Source organism: Salvelinus sp. IW2-2015, linkage group LG25, assembly GCF_002910315.2.
Source record: "Salvelinus sp. IW2-2015 linkage group LG25, ASM291031v2, whole genome shotgun sequence".
Taxonomy (NCBI): Eukaryota; Metazoa; Chordata; class Actinopteri; order Salmoniformes; family Salmonidae; genus Salvelinus; species Salvelinus sp. IW2-2015.
The window spans coordinates 7669604-7689770 of NC_036865.1; the positions used below are offsets into that span (position 1 = coordinate 7669604).

Sequence of the window (20167 nt, forward strand, 5' to 3'; positions counted from 1 at the left end):
AGAAATCATCAAAACGTCATTGTTTAAGCGAAACGTCAGCTCATAATTTTTTTTTGCAGTGGGGGGCATACGTTTGCGATATGTTCATAATATGTTTATGAAAATAACATTTTGGACTGGCGGTGACGGTGGTAGTATGTGTACCACGGTAGTAATACAGTACCTTCTAGAAGAATAGAGAGGAAAACCATGACAGGCACGGCTCAGAAGTCACAGCAGTGGGGGGGGGGGGGGGGGATTAAATCACATCTATCCCCCTCTCTTTATGTGGTCAAGAGTCAGGGAATTAACTAGAACCAACATTCTTGTTTACTTCCAAATGTACTGTTGGGAGCAACATGCTATCAGCATTAAATGGATAGCATTATAAAACAAATTGCTTTTGTGGTAATCATGCGAGGGAATAAAACGGTGTATGTGCGTGCTCAGATGGGGGGGGGGGCCTGGTGTCTGGATGTTGAAGACTAATATTGAGATTATAATCAACACTGAGTATCTGGCTCCACCAAGAGGTCATGCAATGCAACTGACGTGTAGTTGTGCATGATTTTGAGGGAAAAGGCCGCAAAATGAACTGAGCAACAATTTGGACCACATCTTTGTGATAATTATGACATAATGTGCAAAATAATGACTGCAGTAACTAATACGCATGATCCATCAGACTCTCTGTAATATAAATTGCCAACTACAACATGTATAGGCTATTACATAAGCAGACTAATGAGGGCAACAAAGACCAACATATCGTGTAAAATAAAAACATATTAAAAAAAAAAAATCATGTAAAATAACAAAAGCCACAACCAACTATTAGCTGATAACACTTAAAGTTGCAGCTGGTTTCTAAATCCACAAAACATTCCAGACCATCTAGCACCACCTTGTGGTGGTCTACCATTATTGCACATTCTAATAAAATGCAGGGGTCCACACAGCTGTGGAAAATTAATACTTGATTGATTTTCTTAATTCTCTTCCTTCTAGCATCTGTGTGCCCCCAGCTTCAACTTAAAACTTCCCTCAGCCGTCTTATCTAATGTCACAACTGATGTGTCTAGAGCAGGGATCATCAACTAGATTGAGCCGCAGGCCAATATTTTCTCGAGCGGGTTGTCGGTTGGCCAAAACATAATTATAAATAATTTGTAGACTCCAAATTGACCACAAGAAGACAAAACAGATATAATATTTGACTAAAACATAATTTCAAATCTTCCTTACATTTGTATACGATCACGTGTCACTCTATTATGCGTGGGAATACTTAGGAACAGTATTTAGGAACAGAATACTTAGGAACAGTATTGTATTCCAAATTAAAATAACCTGGAGCTGATTTCCTGGTGCTGTTACAGTCTTATGGGGGGGGGGTTGCAAATAAAACTACCTGCGGGCCCGTTGGGCAACAATGGTCTAGAGCTTTCTGATGAAAATGGCTGCTGTGCAACACCCGGGTGAATGCAACACATCTGTGGTGAGTTAAGACTGTGTGCGGTAAACAAATCTCCTGAGATCTACAAGAAGAGAACCACTTAGCAGGGGCAAATGGACCACCCGCACTTACTGTGAAATGTTCCTGGGATTTGTAGTTCTCGTCGAGGTAGACACGGGCTCTGCTGTACTCCTTCATGGCATCACTGGACAGCAGCTCTCTAGAAGAGAGGACACATCACAATATGGCCCCATCAGTCTTCAAATACATGGGTTGATGTATTTATCTTCCTTTAAATCAACAACATGATGATATGTAGGATAAATATGAACATGGTGGAAATGTAGTTCTTCCATGCTAGCTGTTCCGATACACTTTCAGTCATTGCGCTAACGCTAGTTAGCAATGGCTAGCCAAATTACCTTCAACTCCATGCAAACTGCAATTAACTTCCTTAATTGCCCTTTAAGGGAGACGGGATTAGGAACAGGAGATTGTGACTGTATTAGGATACTGTTAAATCTGTTGAGGCCTCAGACAGTCTATTCTGCTTATCAATATCCCCCTCCTAATAAAGTTCACACCAGGACACCCTAAATTGTTTGAAAGACGTTACATAAGAGAGCACTTGATAAAATCTTGTTAACAAATATCAAATATCTTATACACCCCCATTGACCTAAAGCATTCAGTTTGTACATCCTATGACTAAACAAGAAAGACTAGCTACACAAATAAGCCCTGCAAAACAGTTTATTCAATAATGATGGTCGTATAGTACATTCTTTTAATTCTTTGAACACCAAACATGAAACCAAATAAGCGGTCACCAGAAGGTGGAGTTGTTCACTCACTTTCACATAGTTTTGGTCCTTATTTTCCTGTGGACCAAGGCAGTGGTTGTCGTCTTGACAGAAAAATAACCCATAAATCACCACTAGGGTTGCTATGAACACTAGAGTTGGCTGCAATTCTTCAGTGAAGGGAAATTTGAAGGGGGACCATCAAGTGTGAGGTAACTTACTTGACAAAACAATCTACGCGCGACATGGACGCATCGTAGTTCTTCCCGCCCACCTCTTGACAGTGCACTGCGATGAAGTGGGGCTTGTGTGATTGGACAGTCTGCAGAGGAGAAGAGAACAAGGCATAGCATTAAACGACTGTCTAGACACGACTACTTGCTCGATGTCATTTCATCCAGGTCATAATCATTCACGGCACAAGGAACTTCTCACCCAAATGACATATCATTCTAAACTTAGAATTGATAAAAGAAGCGTTCTTCAAGAGAGCCCTGTCCTCTAAACAGCCGGCAGAGTCAGATTTCAGATTCCCACAAATAGCTGAATTAAGGGATTTAAAACTCCCTCATAAAACACAACCACGCAACAAGCACCCATTTACTCCACAGTGCAACCCTAATAAGGTCTGGTGATTTTGGAGGTGGAAAGAAGCTGGGTAACACTCAAAACTGGGGGCAAAAATGACTATCAGAGGCCAAGATACATTATAGTCAACAGGCCAAACTGTCCCAGGTACTGTACGGTATAGTGTCAGACAGAAGGCATGTCGCTTGCTTGTTCCATGAGTCATCACGGATGTGTATCGGGCACTGTGTGCAGGGTATGACGGACAACGCCGGGAGTTAGAAACATCTCACTAGATCAATAACGAGTCTCTCACTATCAGGAAATGTCAACATTATTATGTCAGAATATAGGAAACACCAGAAAATAAAGGTGACTGATCATAGGCCTACTGTCAGAAAATAATACATACTGATGTTGGTGATCTACACTGATAAACACCTGCCCTGGTCCCAGATCTGTTTGGGCTGTCTTGCCAATATCTATGGTTATTGGCAAGACAGCACAAACAGATCTGAGATCAGGTTAACAAATACCTGGTCAGAGCAGAGAGAGTTATTACAGAGTCATTTCCACTCCAGTCACATGACCTCTCCCATGTCCCCTAACACTAAGAGGTGTTTCTGAGTGCACTGCCAGCGAGCCCAGAGTGTTTAGAGGTGCCAACCCATAACGGAAAATCCATAGCTGAGTGAATTATAGCACTCATAAGCACTCAAAGGGTCGGGCTATGGATGGTGGGCAGGCCGTAGATCATGGTCACCCAGGAAATGTGGCCCCCCGGGGGGGTGTTAAGTCTGGTCCAGGCCTGGAGGCCTACTCTGCTCCTACTCCACTCCACCCTCCTGCATTATTATTACTAAAGGCAAAATCAAATAAAAGTAATGTAAGGCAATAACACTATGGATTTTCTATCAACCTTTGGCTTGTCACTGGGCCCCTAAGAACCAGGCTTCTCAAACTTAGACGGATTAGTGGACCTATCAGCATCCACTGGAAAGCTTCGACTCTCAAGGAGCTTTAGCTAGCCAAGTTACACTGTGTGTGAAACTGTGGACATGCGAGAGGGAAAATGCTGGACTTTGTGTGTGTATTTTGTGCTTGTGTGTGTTTGTATTTGTCCAAGTGTGCATTTTCTGTTTGTTTTTTTTCCAGGCAGTGTAACTCCAGCTCTAGTTTCTCATAGGCCTACAGACTCAGTATCCTGAAGCCCAATTTAATCCTATTACTAGAATCAGAAATGCTATTGATACAAGGCCAAACAATAACAACTATCCCAAGTTTCCTCCATCTTTCTGAATGCCAAAGAATTGGCCCATTCTATCTACCCTCAGAGGCACCTTTTGATCGATCTGTTCATTTTCATTTCAGACTAAGAGATATAGTTCACAGATTGATTCTCAATCGAAGGCAAATAAACACATATGTACAGTGGTCAAAGTGGTGCCAGCCTAAAGAGCAGTTGACTTCTATCAGATGCAGGGAACTCTCTTGGTAGCGTAGAAGTTGCTATACGGTTGATGCCATTAGACCACACCGCACTTGTGATGACACAGGTACCGCACAGCAGAAATCTCTCCACCTCTGAACTGTTGTGAGACGGCGACATGTTTGTCAAAGGGGTGCGTCCTCTCTCTCCCACAACTCTGTATCGGTTTGGATTCCTAGGAAATTCCCTTAGTTATAGCAATGACATATTCTCATCCTTTAATATTTACTTACACACTACCCTGGAATATATAAAGGAGCTTGTTTTATTTGATGAGCAAACAATGTAGGCTAATTATGCGGAAAATAATAACCAAAAGGCCTAGCTCGTAAGTCTAGTTCTCAGTTTGGAGACATTTTCCATTCTTCATTTAAATCAATACCTAACTGTAAAACACACATCATTGATCTCCACCAGTACAAATCCATGTATATCAGCCTACATCTAAACTCATGCCTGATTCACACTATAGGGCTGAAGCAAACCGTAATGTGCTGGGTGTGATATTTTCTTCAGCAACTATGTTGGATTCGTAACCAGGCCCGCCCAGTACAGCTTGGCTTGGAACAGTTTGGCTCAGTAGTGTAAAAATGGTATCAGATCCCCACTGCTTTTGTGACCACTGGCTCACATCAAGCGCACCACTTCCACGGCTAACCTAACACAGCTGCTATCAGACTGACTCGTTTAATGTGTGTCGTCACAGCAGCCTGGGTTCTGAGTTGCAGACTGCAGTGAGGTGAGATATGCCATGTTTGTGTTATGAGCCTTCAATCCCTGGGGATCTCTGCCTGATGCCTGGATGTGGATGTAGGAGGGCAGCTGGCTGGAATGAGTCACAGTTACTGTTCCTGAAAACTACTGTATCAACGGTAGTCAGCATACCTACTTGGTGAAGCCGACTCACTCAGACGGAGCGTGGTGTTACTGTATTTAAAAAGCTGTTTAAATACAGTACGTTTCACTTTGCCATGGCAGGTGAATGGACAAAATGTGCTTGCTCTACACAAATGCATTATGTAATGATCGTTCTCGCCATCTCTTCATCATTCTCATACACTCACTGAAGACTAAAGTGCCTTGAGCGTCTGGAAAAATATACACGTCCTATCAAATAATATACATCCTAGCGTCTATAAATACATCCCGTCAATGACACAACGCACTGACGCGCACACCATTGAATGTTCTTAGAAGTGAATTCCAGTGCCAGATTTAAAAAAAGACTAATGATGCACATGGGTGGGAAAAAAGGCCCATGTTTCTCTGAATTTTCTCACAGAGGGCCTTTGATGGGCTGTAATTTAGGGAGGATGACTCCTATTTCATGGTCTTGATTGGGAGATGGAAAATAGCGTGGCTGGAGAGAACAGTGTGAGGAGGGGGGGATCAAATGGGCATGTGATGTGACGAGAAGTCTTTTCTAAACACTAAACTCTGTCCATCTGTTGCCGTTCATTCACTCCAGACTTTACAACACTGAATCTATTCATCTATAATCATACACACACATGTGCATACGCACAGACACGCACAAACACAACCTTTCATTCACTTTTGAGTCACACAGCCAAATACAGTGCCTTCGGAAAGTACTCAGACCCCTTGCCTTTTTCCACATTTTGTTACGTTACAGCCCTATTCTAAAATTGATTAAATTCTTTCCCCCCCCCCTCGACAATCTACACACACAATACCCCATAATGACAAAGCAAAACAGTTTTTCTTAATTGTTGCTAATTTATTAAAAACTGAAATATCACATTTACTTAAGTATTAAGACCCTTTACTCAGAACTTTGTTGAAGAACCTTTGGAAGCGATTACAGCCTCGAGTCTTCTTGGATATGTCGCTACAAGCTTGGCACACCTGTATTTGGGGAGTTTTTCCCCATTCTTCTCTGCAGATCCTCTAGAGCTCTGTCAGGTTGGATGGGGAGTGTCGCTGCACAGCTATTTTCAGGTCAATCCAGAGATGTTCAATCGGGTTCAAGTCCGGGCTCTGGCTTGGCCACTCAAGGACATTCAGAGACTTGTCGCGAAGCCACTCCTGCGTTGTCTTTGCTGTGTGCTTAGGGTCATTGTCCTGTTCAAAGGTAAACCTTTGCCCCAGTCTGAGGTCCTGAGCGCTCTGGAGCAGGTTTTCATCAAGGATCTCTGTACTTTGCTCCGTTCATCTTTACCTCGATCCTGACTAGTCTCCCAGTCCCTACCGCTGAAAAACATCCCCACAGCATGATGCTGCCACCACCATGTTTCACCATAGGGCGGGTGCCAGGTTTCCTCCAGACATGACGCTTGGCATTCAGGCCAAAGAGTTCAATCTTGGTTTAATCAGACCAGGTTTAAATCAGACCAATCTTCTTTCTCATGATCTGAGTGTCTTTAGGTGCCTTTTGGCGAACTCCAAGCGGCCTGTCATGTGCCTTTTACCGAGGAGTGGCTTCCATCTTCCCACTACCATAAAGGCCTGATTGGTGGAGTGCTGCAGAGATGGTTGTCCTTCTGGAAGGCTCTCCCATCTCCACAGAGGAACTCTAGAGCTGTCAGAGTGACCATCAGGTTCTTGGTCACCTCCCTGACCAAAATAAATAAAAAAGTCAAGGGGTCTGAATACTTTCCGAAGGCACTGTATATGTCACACACTCCTCACGTGTATAAAAAAAATTCATGCACACAGTTCGGCAATAAATCAGGGGAAAAAAACATTTTAAAATTATGAATATTCTCCCGAATCATATAACAACTTAGAATAAATTAGCCATGTACTCTAGTAATGACTACCTAATTTCTCTAAGTCATGTGACTGGAAAGGAAAGGGGGATGGATACCTAGTCAGTTGTACAACTGAATGCATTCAACTATAATGTGTCCTCCGCATTTAACCCAACCCCTCTGAATCGGTGCCCGGGCAACAGTGGGTTAACTGCCTTGCTCAGGGGCAGAACGACAGATTCTTAGCTTGTCAGCTCGGGGATTCGATCCAGCAACCTTTCGGTTACTGGCCCAACGCTCTAACCTGTGAGGCCAGTGGCCCATGACAGCCAGGTAAGGTTTCCAATGCAAATAGACTGAGGGATCATTCGTGCTGAGCAATTACTTTTTTTTTTACGTTGGTTCACATTACCTGACTTAAATAAAATATTTTGGTTGTGTATATTACATATTTGTTTTTGGTATGATGACTATTATTTCATTAACAAAACTCTGATAACGGTAGTGACTGCCAATTGTTGCTTATCACTTATTAATAAACCATCCTTTATTCACTGCCTGCTGTCTGACAAAATCATTATTTCAGCAGTTCTTCAAAGTAGATAAGGCATACTTTTAACACTGCTAAATAACAATCCTGGACGGGAAGGAGCCTATCAGAACAGGCAGCTGTAGGCACAATGGATTCTGGTCATTGTAGAGAATGACCACGTTATCTGCGCTTTTTCTAGGATGAGTTGGACATGTCCCAAATCTCTAGAGAGATCATGTGTTGAGCTCGCAGAAAAAAAGTACTAACTAAATGGAATTCAAGTCATTGAACCGACGTCGGTCAATAACAGTTATCTAACCCATCCGACCCCAATAGAATTCTAGAACGATGCTGTAGATTACTGAGAGTTTTCCAGATAAATCAAATTCTCTCACACAGACATAGCTCAAAAACAAAGAACAAATGACAATTACACTTTGACTTATAAGTAGTTTTAAAGAGCACAACCTCTTCTTTAATATGACACCACATTCATGTCAATGGGAGTAACACTCATTTTGTCTTCCATTCTGTAAAGACACTCACTATCAAAACACGATGAACACTCAACAACAAAAAGCTCTAGTTTTTAAAATTGTAGTAATTGACTAAATTACTTTAAAATGTACCAAGTATAATATATTATACCTATAAATATATTTTTTTTATCTCCAAAATGTGATCAGATGTAACGTCCTGACCAGAGTTCTTATGTGTTGTGCTTGTTTTAGTGTTGGTCAGGACGTGAGCTGGGTGGGCATTCTATGTTGTGTGTCTAGTTTGTCTGTTTCTGTGTTCAGCCTAATATGGTTCTCAATCAGAGGCAGCTGTCAATCGTTGTCCCTGATTGAGAATCATATATAGGTGGCTTGTTTTGTGTTGGGGATTTGTGGGTGGTTGTTTCCTGTGTCAGTGTTTGTGCCACACGGGACTGTGACGGTTAGTTCATTTGTATTTTTTCTTGTTCTTTGTGTAGATTAAATCATGGAAAGTTACCACGCTGCACATTGGTCCACCGATCCTTCTCGCCTCTCCTCGTCTGAGGAGGAGGACGACTTAGACTGCCGTTACATCAGAGGACAATATTCAGACAGTATGTCAAAACCCACACAAAGTAGGCTATTTGATTGACAATTCTTACTTCTGTAACAATGTAAAATGCAAAAAATTACTCAGAGACCATTTCAAAATATACAGTATCTTTCAAGATTAAGTACAGACCAGGCCTGACACAAAATCTAGAAATAGTACAGTAGCTTACTTTGACAACAATTCAGTGAATGCAACAAGTATTAGATAGACAAAGAGAGAACATGCAAAACACAACTGTTCAAAGACTATTTTTTTTCAAGTACACCATTTCCCTAAAAGATCTGTAGGACAAATTCATATTTTACACTTTCACCTTAGTGTTTGTCTTTACCCAACAATATGTCATGGAACTTCTGGAAGCACAACCCCACCCTGCAAAGTTGCACAGAACACATAGAGCACCAGAAGGAGGTTTCTTCAACATCTCCCACTCTTTGACCTGCAACCACTCTGGATGCACACCACACACCCTCTCTTGCGCCCTTCAAACTTCACCTGCTTTCTAATGAGTTCCACACGCCCTGGTGCCACAGTCTTGGCTCCCCTCTTCCTGCCACTGTAGCATTATCACAAAGTGAATGCACAAGCTGCATTTCGAATGCCTTTGTGGACCAGCGCCTGCGATTTCTGGGAGGGGCATTTGCAGGTTCCCCCACACAATGTACGCATTTATGATGGAAATGAGCATCCACCAAAACACATACTTCCATAAATGTATGCTTGTGCGTCCAACATTGTAATAGCGCCTCAGTTGGTCAAGATGGTCAACCCCGCCCAGTTTCTTGTTGGAATCCATTACAAGCTCTGGAACAGATACAAGTTCCTACCACTTTTAAAAACAACTCCAAAACCCTTGCCACTGTCACTTGAGGCCCAGGCTGTGTGGTACAAGGGTGAATGGTGGGACTTGGGGCAGACACACTCCATGGAAACGTAGGCTCCCCTCTCGGGTGTGCTCTCACTCTTCCCCTCCCTTCACTCCCTCCGCTTCCTGTATGATGGCGCCGACAGAGATGGTCACCTCGCTTCAGGTCCTTAGAAAACTATGCAGTTATTGGTTTTTGTTTGTATTATTTCTTACATTGTTAGCCCAGATAATCTCTAGTGTTATTACATACAGCCTGGAAGAACTATTGGATATAAAAGCGGTGTCAACTTACCATCATTACGACCAGGAATACGTCTTTCCCGAAGTGGATCCTTTGTTCGGACCTCCACCCTGGACATGGGATCTTATCCCAGAGGCCGACCAAAAACAACGCACTCGCCGCAGGAGAGGCAGACGGAGCGGCCTGCTGGTCAGACTCAGAAGGCGAGAACACCATCCACCGCTTCCGAGCATATTACCCGCCAATGTCCAATCTCTAGATAACAATGTGTTCGAAATTAGGGCACGAGTTTCCTTCCAAAGAGACATCAGAGATTGTAACATTCTCCGTTTCACGGAAACATGGCTCACTTGGGATATGTTGTCAGAGTCGGTACAGCCACCCGGTTTCTTCACGCATCACGCCGACAGAAACAAACATCTCTCTGGTAAGAATTATCTTCCAAGAGAGTTCTCTTCGATTATAGTCACAGCCGTGAATATCCCCTCCCCCCTGATTGCTTAGATCACGTGGACCGGGATATGTTCCGGATAGCCTCAGACAATAACATTGACGTATACGCTGACTCAGTGAGCGAGTTTATTAGCAAGCGCATCGGAGATTTCATACCCTCCGTGACCATTAAAACCTTCCCCAACCAGAAACCGTTTGATTGATGGCAGCATTCGTGCAAAACTGAAAGTGCGAACCACCGCTTTTAATCATGGCAAGGCGACCAGAAACACAACCGAATACAAAGTGCAACCACTCCCTCCGCAAGGCAATCAAACAAGCAAAGCGTCAGTAGAGAGACAAAGTAGAGTCGCAATTCAACGGCTCAAACACGAGATGTATGTGGCAGGGTGTACAGTCAATGACGGATTACAAAAAGAAAACCAGCTCTGTCGCGGACATCAAATCTTGCTCCCAGACAAATTAAACAACTTCTTTGCTTGCTTTGAGGACAATACAGTGCCACTGACACGGCCCGCTACCAAAGCCTGTCGGCTCTCCTTCTCCATGGCCAACATGAGTAAAACATTTAAACGCGTTAACCCTCGCAGGGCTACCTGCCCAGACCGCATTCCTAGCCGCGTCCTCAAAGCATGTGCAGACCAGCTGGCTGGTATGTTTACTCACCCCACATGGGTGCGTTCTCAGCCCTCTCCTGTACTCCGTTCACCCATGACTGCGTGGCCATGCACACTTCCAACTCAATCCACAAGTTTGCAGACGACACTATAGTTGTAGGGCTGATTAGCAACAACGACGAGACAGCCAACAGGGAGGAGGTGAGGGCCCTCGAGGTGTGGTATCAGGAAAATAACCTCTCACTCAACATCAACAAAAGGAGATGATCGTGGACTTCAGGAAACAGCAGAGGGAGCACCCCCCCATCCACATCGACGAGACAGTAGTGGAGAAGGTGGAAAGTTAAGTTCCTCGGCGTACACATCACGGACAAACTGAAATGGTCCACCAACACAGACAGCGTGGTGAAGAAGGCGCAACAGAACCACTTCAACCTCAGGAGGCTGAAGAAATTTGGCTTGTCATCTAAAACACAAACAAACTTTTACAGATGCACAATCGAGAGCATCATGTCAGGCTGTATCACGGCCTGGTACGGCAATTGCACTGCCCTCAACCGCAAGGCTCTCGAGAGGGTAGTGTGGTCTGCACAACGCATCAACAGGGGCAAACTACCTGCCCTCCAGGACACCTACAGCACCCGATGTCACAGGAAGGCCAAAAAGATCATCAAGGACAACAACCACCCGAGCCACTGCCTGTTCACCCCACTATCATCAGAAGGCGAGGTCAGTACAGGTGCATCAAGGCTGGGACCGAGAAAGGCCATCAGACTGTTGAACAGCCATCACTAACAGAGGCTGCTGCCAACATACAGACTCAAATCACTGGCTACTTAAATAAACAGACTTAATAAAGGTATCACTAGTCACTTTAATAATGTTTACATAGAGGTATCACTAGTCACTTTAAGGAAATGTTTACATATCCTACATTACTCATCTCATACAGTTGAAGTCGGAAGTTGACATACACCTTAGCCAAATACATTTAAACTCAGTTTTTCACATTCCTGACATTTAATCCTAGTAAAAATTCCCTGTCTTAGGTCAGTTAGGATCACCACTTTATTTTAAGAATGTGAAATGTCAGAATAATAGTTGAGAGAATTATTTATTTCAGCTTTAATTTCTTTCATCACATTCCCAGTGGGTCAGAAGTTTACATACACTCAATTAGTATTTGGTAGCATTGCCTTTAAATTGTTTAACTTGGGTCAAATGTTTCGGGTAGCCTTCCACAAGTTCTTAAATGGAAGATGTTTGGAACCACCAAGACTCTTCCTAGAGCTGGCAGCCCGGCCAAACTGAGCAATCGGGCGAGGAGGGCCTAGGTCAGGGAGGTCACTGACAGAGCTCCAGTGTTCCTCTCTGGAGATGGGAGAACCTTCCAGAATGACAACCATTTCTGCAGCATTTCACCAATCAGGCCTTTATGGTAGTGGCCAGATGGAAGCCACTCCTTTGTTCAATAGGCTGTTGGTCGACAGAGGTTTTATTTTATTTTTTTGTTATTTGTTGGCTTTATGTAGGCAATTTTTACATACTGGCAATGGCAATTGTTACTTTTAGATTTATATACATTTTCGTTTACATAGAATTTTGATTAACCACATGACTTTGAGATATGAAGACTTTATTATAAATTAAATGAAGCTGTTCCACGGGTTGGGAACAGGTGTTTTTCCTCTGGTTCGGCTATATTGATCTCTGGCTCCCTCTTCAGAAATGTGTGTGTCTTCAATTTTAATGGCAGTGCTTAAAGCATCAGACAAGCTCAGTAGCCTATGTACATACAGCACATTTTATTCAAACATAATCTATATGGGAGAAAAAAAACACGTTTTAAAATTTAGACCAATATTTATTTATTTTCTAATTGGGGACAGCCATAGTGGCCCCTATAGTAATTTAAAGAAAGGCCGTCGACGGCCGCTATGGGTTCTAAAGAGCTAAAAATGAAGGAAAACGCCCTGCTTTGCTTAAGTGAAGCTCACTTCAGTCTGTGCTACTCTGCCACGTGTTGTGTGCCTGCCCAGTGGATTATTGAAAGCTGCCTGGATGCCCATCAGATCCATGGAGGAAACATAAATAACCATATGACCCAGGGCCAGGGTCTTCCAAAGGACTGTAATGACAGTGGGTCAGTTGCTGTGCTTATTGAACAAACAGTAAAACACATTTAAATCCTTCAATACAGTAGACAGTCTATCAGATCACTCATAGGCACATTGCAGTGTAAATGCCTAGCCATGTCAGTTTACACTTGTCCATTGTATACTCTTGGCCTCACCTGCAGGAATGGAGTGCGACTTCATGCCTTCGATGTGAGCGTTTGTACGGTATGTAATGTATGTCTCCGATTCTAATCAAGAAAAGTGTCCAAATAACACATTTGTATTTCCTGAAGCTGCATTTCGAGGAAAACCCTGAAGCAAGGGCTTGCATCAACAGTAGGCCTTGAGAGTAATTCAATGGGACAAATAAGACCGACACACACACAGGGACACATGCGGCGTAAGCATGCAGGATATCCTTTTGGTTGTAACTACCAAAAAGGCATTCAAACAGCTACTTGTCCCGGATATTGCAGAGGTACCACCTTACTGAATATGATGGTCTGGTTTAACCCTGAACTTCAAACTACCTATTACAAAAGAACAATTTCAACAAAAGAATTACTCAAAATGTGGTTTGCTGCAATGCAAGTTACTTTCCAACACTATCAAGACTAGTGAGACATTGGACTATTTTTCAACAAAAAAACTATTTTTCATCCACTGTCTAAACTTGTAATTGTTTTAAAGAATGTTTAACAATGGGACATAAATCACTTTGCGATGATGCAATTCAAATCGCTTGCATCATCTATTCCTTCCAACTTAAAAGTGTTCATAGCAGCCTGCCTGGGGTTTTAGGCTGGGTTTCTGTACAGGACTTTGAGATATCAGCTGATGTAAGAAGGGCTATATAAATACATTTGATTTGATAGTGAGAGTGATTGAGAGAGACTACAGTATGTGTGCTAAGCTGATTTATAAGCAAGTTAAAGAGCCATGTGAGCGGGGAGAGTAGTGCCAGGCAAACATAGCAAAGTCTAGCGAGGCTCATGACTGTGAGCTCTAGCAGTCACTGGTGCCGTTCTTGACCAGTAGCCCTGGGAGTACAGAGTCTGATACTGCTTTCCATGACGTCACTGACAAGCAGAGAACAGAGCTGGCATGAGCCTGCAGGCCCGTCTAGTTCACACAGCAGGGGCACACCTCTCTCTCTGTCTGTCTCTCACTCATTCTTCCTCCGTCTCACACAAGGCTCGCTCTCACACAGACAGACAACACACACACGCAAGACACTCCCCCCTCGACACACACCCACACCCACCCACCCACCCACCCACCCACCCACACACACACACACACACACAGTGAATGTCCAATACCTCATCGCATAAACAAAACAAAAACACACACAGCATCACACACTTAAATGCATAGGCAATCAACCTGTCCATGCATGCCTCAGGGTTCATTCACTGTTATACGCATAGACTGAGAGCACGGTGAACAATGGACAGACTAGTGTTCAAAAGCCAGCTGATCCCATGGACTTCTCTTGACTGTTGTATCGAATGTGTGAGGGTGAGAGACAAACAGGAAATTGGGCATTTGTGAGTTCATAGATATTTGTATCACTTGAAAACCAAAGCCAAAGAACCGGGAAAAATAGCACAGGGAAAAAAACTGCATATTTTAGAACCATGTGAAAAAAAAATCACTTTTGATTTTGGCCGGGTTTTTGTGTATCTTTGAGTCTAAACAGAAAATTTACTGACTGTCAAACTGTGTTAGTGTTGCTCTGTGTGTGTGACGTGTGAGAGCCAGGAGCAGGATTGACTTTGGTACACATACACTGTACCAGAGTTTCCTTAGAAAACAGTTAGTGCACCTCGCTACCGTCACCACACATTGCATTGCAGTGTGTGCGTGTGCGTGTGCGTGTGCGTGTGTGTGTGTGTTGAACCAACAGTAAGGTGTATTTACCTGCATCCTTAATAAGCCAAACGGTAACCTCTTTTTCCAAACTACTCCCCAACCACCGACCTTATTTGTGCTCTGTTTAGCTTAAGCAAAGAACGAGTGGCTTGAATGAGGACTACAGAAAAAAAAACATTAGCTTTCCTGCATTATTTCCCGGGAGAAAATATTTCTGCAAGCACAAACACCTGTTTGAGTGCAGGCAATGGTGTTTTTGTGAAACGTGGTTGATCCGAAAGCAGACCTCCGTGTATGCTGCTCGTTCTAAAAGGACTTCAAAAAAATGGACCACAAGCCTATTCACACACGTCTCCTGTATAAGGCATGTATGAGGTATAGGACTTCCAAACTTCTCTGTCCACTTGTATCAGTGTCTTTCTCTGGTGGTCTCTCCATGTGTATCTACAGTATCGCCTTGTCTTTCTGGCTCTCTCTCTGTGTGTGTGTATCCTCAGCTCTGGAGTTTTATATGACCGTGTGCCTATCCTTGCGTCTACGGTCTGTGTCTATATCCACGTCTCCACAGCTCTGTGTCAACGTGTGCATCTCCCTATCAATTGGTCTCTGTGGCGGTGTGTGACTGAGTGTAAGCAGCCTGCAGTCTAACACCTCCCTCACTTCCACCAGATAGGGGCGCTCACGAGAGAGCGAGAGAGAGACATGGGCCTACTGTATCACTCCCTCTCCACACACAATGCACTGCACACTACTGTACAAGCACATACCAACTCTACTCATTCAGCTACTGGCTTCCGCAGTGATTCAGATCAACAAGCTAGGAGAGACATGGGCCAACCCTCCCTTTATTGTCAGTCACCACTCACCGCACTGTGCACTACTTTACAATAACATTACATACCATCTCTACTCACTAATATCCACAATAACATGTACACGTTTCATAGTGCTGGTTTTGCTCAGCTGTGTCCTGTAAGCTCGAACACAGCAGCAGAAAGTGGGAGGAGGAAGCTTAGAGTGTTTTACGGGAGAACTCCAGAATGAACCTGCGTACTACTGTAGGTTATGAGGCAAGTACATGCAGTTAACCTGAATTAAGTCTAGGTCTAATCCTCTTAACAGGTGACATGTAGTTGCTCCCTTTGTTTCCAGGACCTTGGCTTGGCACATAACCAGTAGGCACAAGCATGCATAATTCTAATACACACCTGGCAACTCTCACATCATGCCACTCTCATTGGCATAGAAGGCGTTGGTCCATCTTCCGAATGGAAAACAGTACAGTACTACCCTCTTCAAACTACAGAGGCGAATTAAGCCGGACCAAGCTGAGCTGTACTGTGCTCGTTACACATCCACCATAGTTGCTGGAAGGGTGCCAGTGAGGACAAGGTGAAAAGGAAATATACGATACAGCTCAGTATGGTTAATTTCGTTGTAAGACGTTTTTTCATGTTGTACTCCTCATTGAGATCTCCCTCTGTGCTCTGGCCTCAGCGTGACTGTCTCAGTACGAGGCAACAGTAGAGTGACTGAGTGCAACAGCTATCTGCCCATCTATCTGAATTGACTTCCCCTGCCAGAGTGGAAAAAGTTGTGGATTCTCAGATGTTCCTATGTAGATCAAGGTTAAGATATGACACGGCCTGTGCTCTCTCCTCCTCAACGAGCCAAACACGGCCCCATGACTCGACTGGCGTAGCGTTGGAAATGCAAAGAACAGAAAGGCCTAGAGAAGAGTTGTTCATGTACTCAACACTGTCTCAATATGGAGAGGAGAGGGTCAACGTACCTGGTAGAATTCCCGCAGCCATGTCTTCTGTAGGTTATCAAGCTGAAAAGACAAGATAAACTCTGTCAGTCAGGTAAATTTGACAACAACATATATTTTAAGACTCTAAATGGACACAGTTGAGCAACTTCCTATTCTCCTCCCCTTATCTCATTGTTGCAAATACATTCTCATGCATGTCACACACACACCTACGGCTAACAAATTAGGGGATGTTAGCCTTCAGTCATATCATGGTAATAATACTGAGGAAAATGGTCTAGTGGCATACGGGCGATTCTGTGGAAAAGTCAACCTGAGCATGCCTAAATAAAGTTAGTAATTTACAAATAAACCCATGTTCAAAATTATCCTGAAAGGCCTAGGTGTTGGAGTTTACGCTTTATTTGAAAAGTTTAAGTAAGAAATTGCATGAATTTTGACCATTAAAGAGTAAGCTGCTAAGTCTCAAAAAAGTTTTTTCTGTCAATCATACTTCATGGCTTTCAGAAAGGGCTCACAGAGCTTGTTTTTCCACTCACAGCTGTCCCACCATGTTAGTTATGAAGTTGAGATTTTAATGAAGCAATACCGACTACATTAAAGTGTCTTGAGTTTTGTTTGCAAGTTCTGCAGGCTTGTAATTCCTTTTCGACTGTAATACCAGTGGTACTAGTGTATACAACCTTACGTCGTAGAGAAATTGTGTTTCCAAAGCTAGGGCTGACATTGAGGACTTGTGAAGAGCAGAATCAACAACCTCTGCAGAATCAAAACAGTTGGTTTTTTGAGAAGGTGCTGAAGTTCACAGTTAGCCATCGTTATGTAAATGCAGGCTGAAAAGTACCAGTGGCCCGGCTTTGGCCCCAAGTGAGAGCAGGTCCGCCGGAGCCATGGCCCAGTGAGACACAGATGCCGGCCCGCGTAGATGGAAACAGAAAAGTCTAAGCCTTCTGGGTAAAACACTGGGCTAAATCCTGTATGGACATGCGCCATACGTCCACAAAACGCCAGTGATGGGTTTGACGTTCAAAATAATACTGGAAAATATGGTGGTGGATCTTTGATGGCCCTTGTTAAGGTCAAGACAGAGCACCATGAACTTTACCACAGGACCAGGACATTTTAGCCCAAAACCTGGTTACCTCACTGGGAGAAAAAGGTCAATATTAGGGGAAATTTGTATCTATATATTTCCGGATAAATGACATTTGATTAGATATTAAGTGTAGACATGCTCATATACGGAGGTAGGACATTCTCCGTAATGGGACAGTTTCTACATGTATCCAACCCGGACCTGCGAAATATCCCTGCTGCCGTATGATTCCGGGGAGATATATGGGGTGAGATACGTTCAAGGTATGCACCTGATGTGCGTGCAGCCGCTTACATATCTACAGAATATTTTAACTCCGGAAAGGGTGCGTCAACATGCTGACATAACTAATCCTTTATACTCAGGCATGAACAAATCCACATATTTTCAGACGTGTATCATATCTGTAGTCATTACCTGATCATTTATGTATCCGTATTTTAAAACAATGAATCATTTGAATACATATCCTTACATGATATGTGAATCATAGATATAGTATTTTTATGTTTCATCCTCGTATGTCTGATCGAAAACGGGCTAAATCAGACTCATGAAATGTCCAGCACTTAAATGATTTGACCTGTTCAGGAGCAGAAAATCATTGTGCTTAATTCACATGAAGATGATACATCTGAGTATACATTTTACCCGCTCATATTCCCTGATATGGACCCTTTTCACCCAGTGTCTGCCTGGAGGCTGAAAATTGGACGCAAGTGGATCTTCCAGCAAGACAATAACCCCAAGCACACATCAAAATCCACAGATAAATTGTTAATGGACCACAAAATCAACATTTTGTAATGGCCATCTCAGTCTCTGATTCTGTATGGAGGAATGGTCTAAGATGTTCTACAATCTCATAAAATATTTTTGAAAAATGCTCAGTGCCGTTATCCTCGCAAGTTGAGGTATTGAAAGGGATCGAAAATAACTTTACCTCTGAGATTTTTGGAATTACTTGTTCAACAAAATCTCTTTCTCTGAGCAATTGTATTAGTATAAAATAATTTTATTAAAAAAAAAATAATGCTAATTTTTGCTCATCTTTATCAAGGGTGCCAATAATTCTGGACCTGACTGTATATTGTCTCAGTTACATATTTTGTTACAAAATATATACATTTATGTCTACATTTAACATGTAAATGTTCATTTTAATATAAAAAATTAATAAATACCCTATTAGGGTGTGATGCCTAACCTTGTATCCTATTCAGGCCACCTGTCATTATGAAATCCTAAGGTACTAAACAAGTCCTTTTTTCAGGACCCTGTCTTTCAAAGATAATTCGTAAAAATCCAATTAACTTCACAGATCTTCATTGTAAAGGGTTTAAACGCTGTTTACCATGCTTGTTCAATGAACCATAAACTATGACTGAACATGCACTTGTGGAACGGTCGTTAAGACACTAACAGCTTACAGACTGTAGGCAATTAAGGTCACAGTTATGAAAACTTAGCACACTAAAGAGGCCTTTCTACTGACTCTGAAAAACACCAAAAGAAAGATGCCCAGGGTCCCTGCTCATCTGTGTGAACGTGCCTTAGGCATGCTGCAAGGAGGCATGAGGACTGCAGATGTGGCCAGGGCAACAAATTGCAATGTCTATACTGTGAGACGCCTAAGACAGGGAGACAGGACGGACAGCTGATCATTCTCGCAGTGACAGACCACGTGTAACACCTGCACAAGATCGGTACATCCGAACATCACACCTGCGGGACATGTACAGGATGGCAACAGCAACTGCCCGAGTTACACCAGGAACGCACAATCCCTCCATCAGTGCTCAGACTGTCCGCAATAGGCTGACAGAGGCTGGACTGAGGGCTTGTAGGCCTGTTGTAAGTCAGGTTCTTAACAGACATCACTGCTCATAGGCAACGTTGTTGCCTATGGGCACAAACCCACCGTCGCTGGACCAGACAGGATTGGCAAAAAGCGCTCTTCACTGACGAGTCGCGGTTTTGTCTCACCAGGGGTGATGGTCGGATTCGCGTTTATCGTCGAAGGAATGAGCATTACACTGAGGCCTGTACTCTGGAGTGGGATCGATTTGGAGGTGGAGGGTCCGTCATGGTCTGGGTCGTTGTATCACAGCATCATCGGACTGAGCTTATTATCAATGCAGGCAATCTCAACGCTGTGCGTTACATCCTCCTCCCTCATGTGATACCTTCCTGCAGGCACATCTTGACATGACCCTCGAGCATGACAATGCCACCAGCCATACTGCTCGTTCTGTGAGTGATTTCCTGCAAGACAGGAATGTCAGTGTTCTGCCATGGCCAGCGAAGAGCCCGGATCTCAATCCCATTGAGCACGTATGGGACCTGTTGGATCGGAGGGTGAGGGCTAGGGCCATTCACCCCAGAAATGTCCGGGAACTTGCAGATGCCTTGGTGGAAGAGTGGGGTAACATCTCACAGCAAGAACTGGAACATCTGGTACAGTCCATGAGGAGGAGATGCACTGCAGTACTTA

General features: G+C 43.4%; 1 protein-coding gene across 2 annotated transcripts in view; it reads right to left on the reverse strand.

Annotated features, from left to right (window-relative positions):
- Window positions 1–20167, reverse strand: part of LOC111951802 (inositol polyphosphate-5-phosphatase A-like) — a 273107-nt gene that overhangs the window by 165263 nt on the left and 87677 nt on the right. For both annotated transcript variants that reach the window (XM_023970029.2, XM_023970028.2), the window contains exons 2-4: window positions 16596–16637; window positions 2460–2560; window positions 1568–1655 (exon numbers count right to left, since the gene is read on the reverse strand). In XM_023970029.2, the coding sequence (XP_023825797.1) occupies window positions 1568–1655; window positions 2460–2560; window positions 16596–16637 (231 nt within the window). The remainder of the gene's footprint in view (window positions 1–1567; window positions 1656–2459; window positions 2561–16595; window positions 16638–20167) is intronic.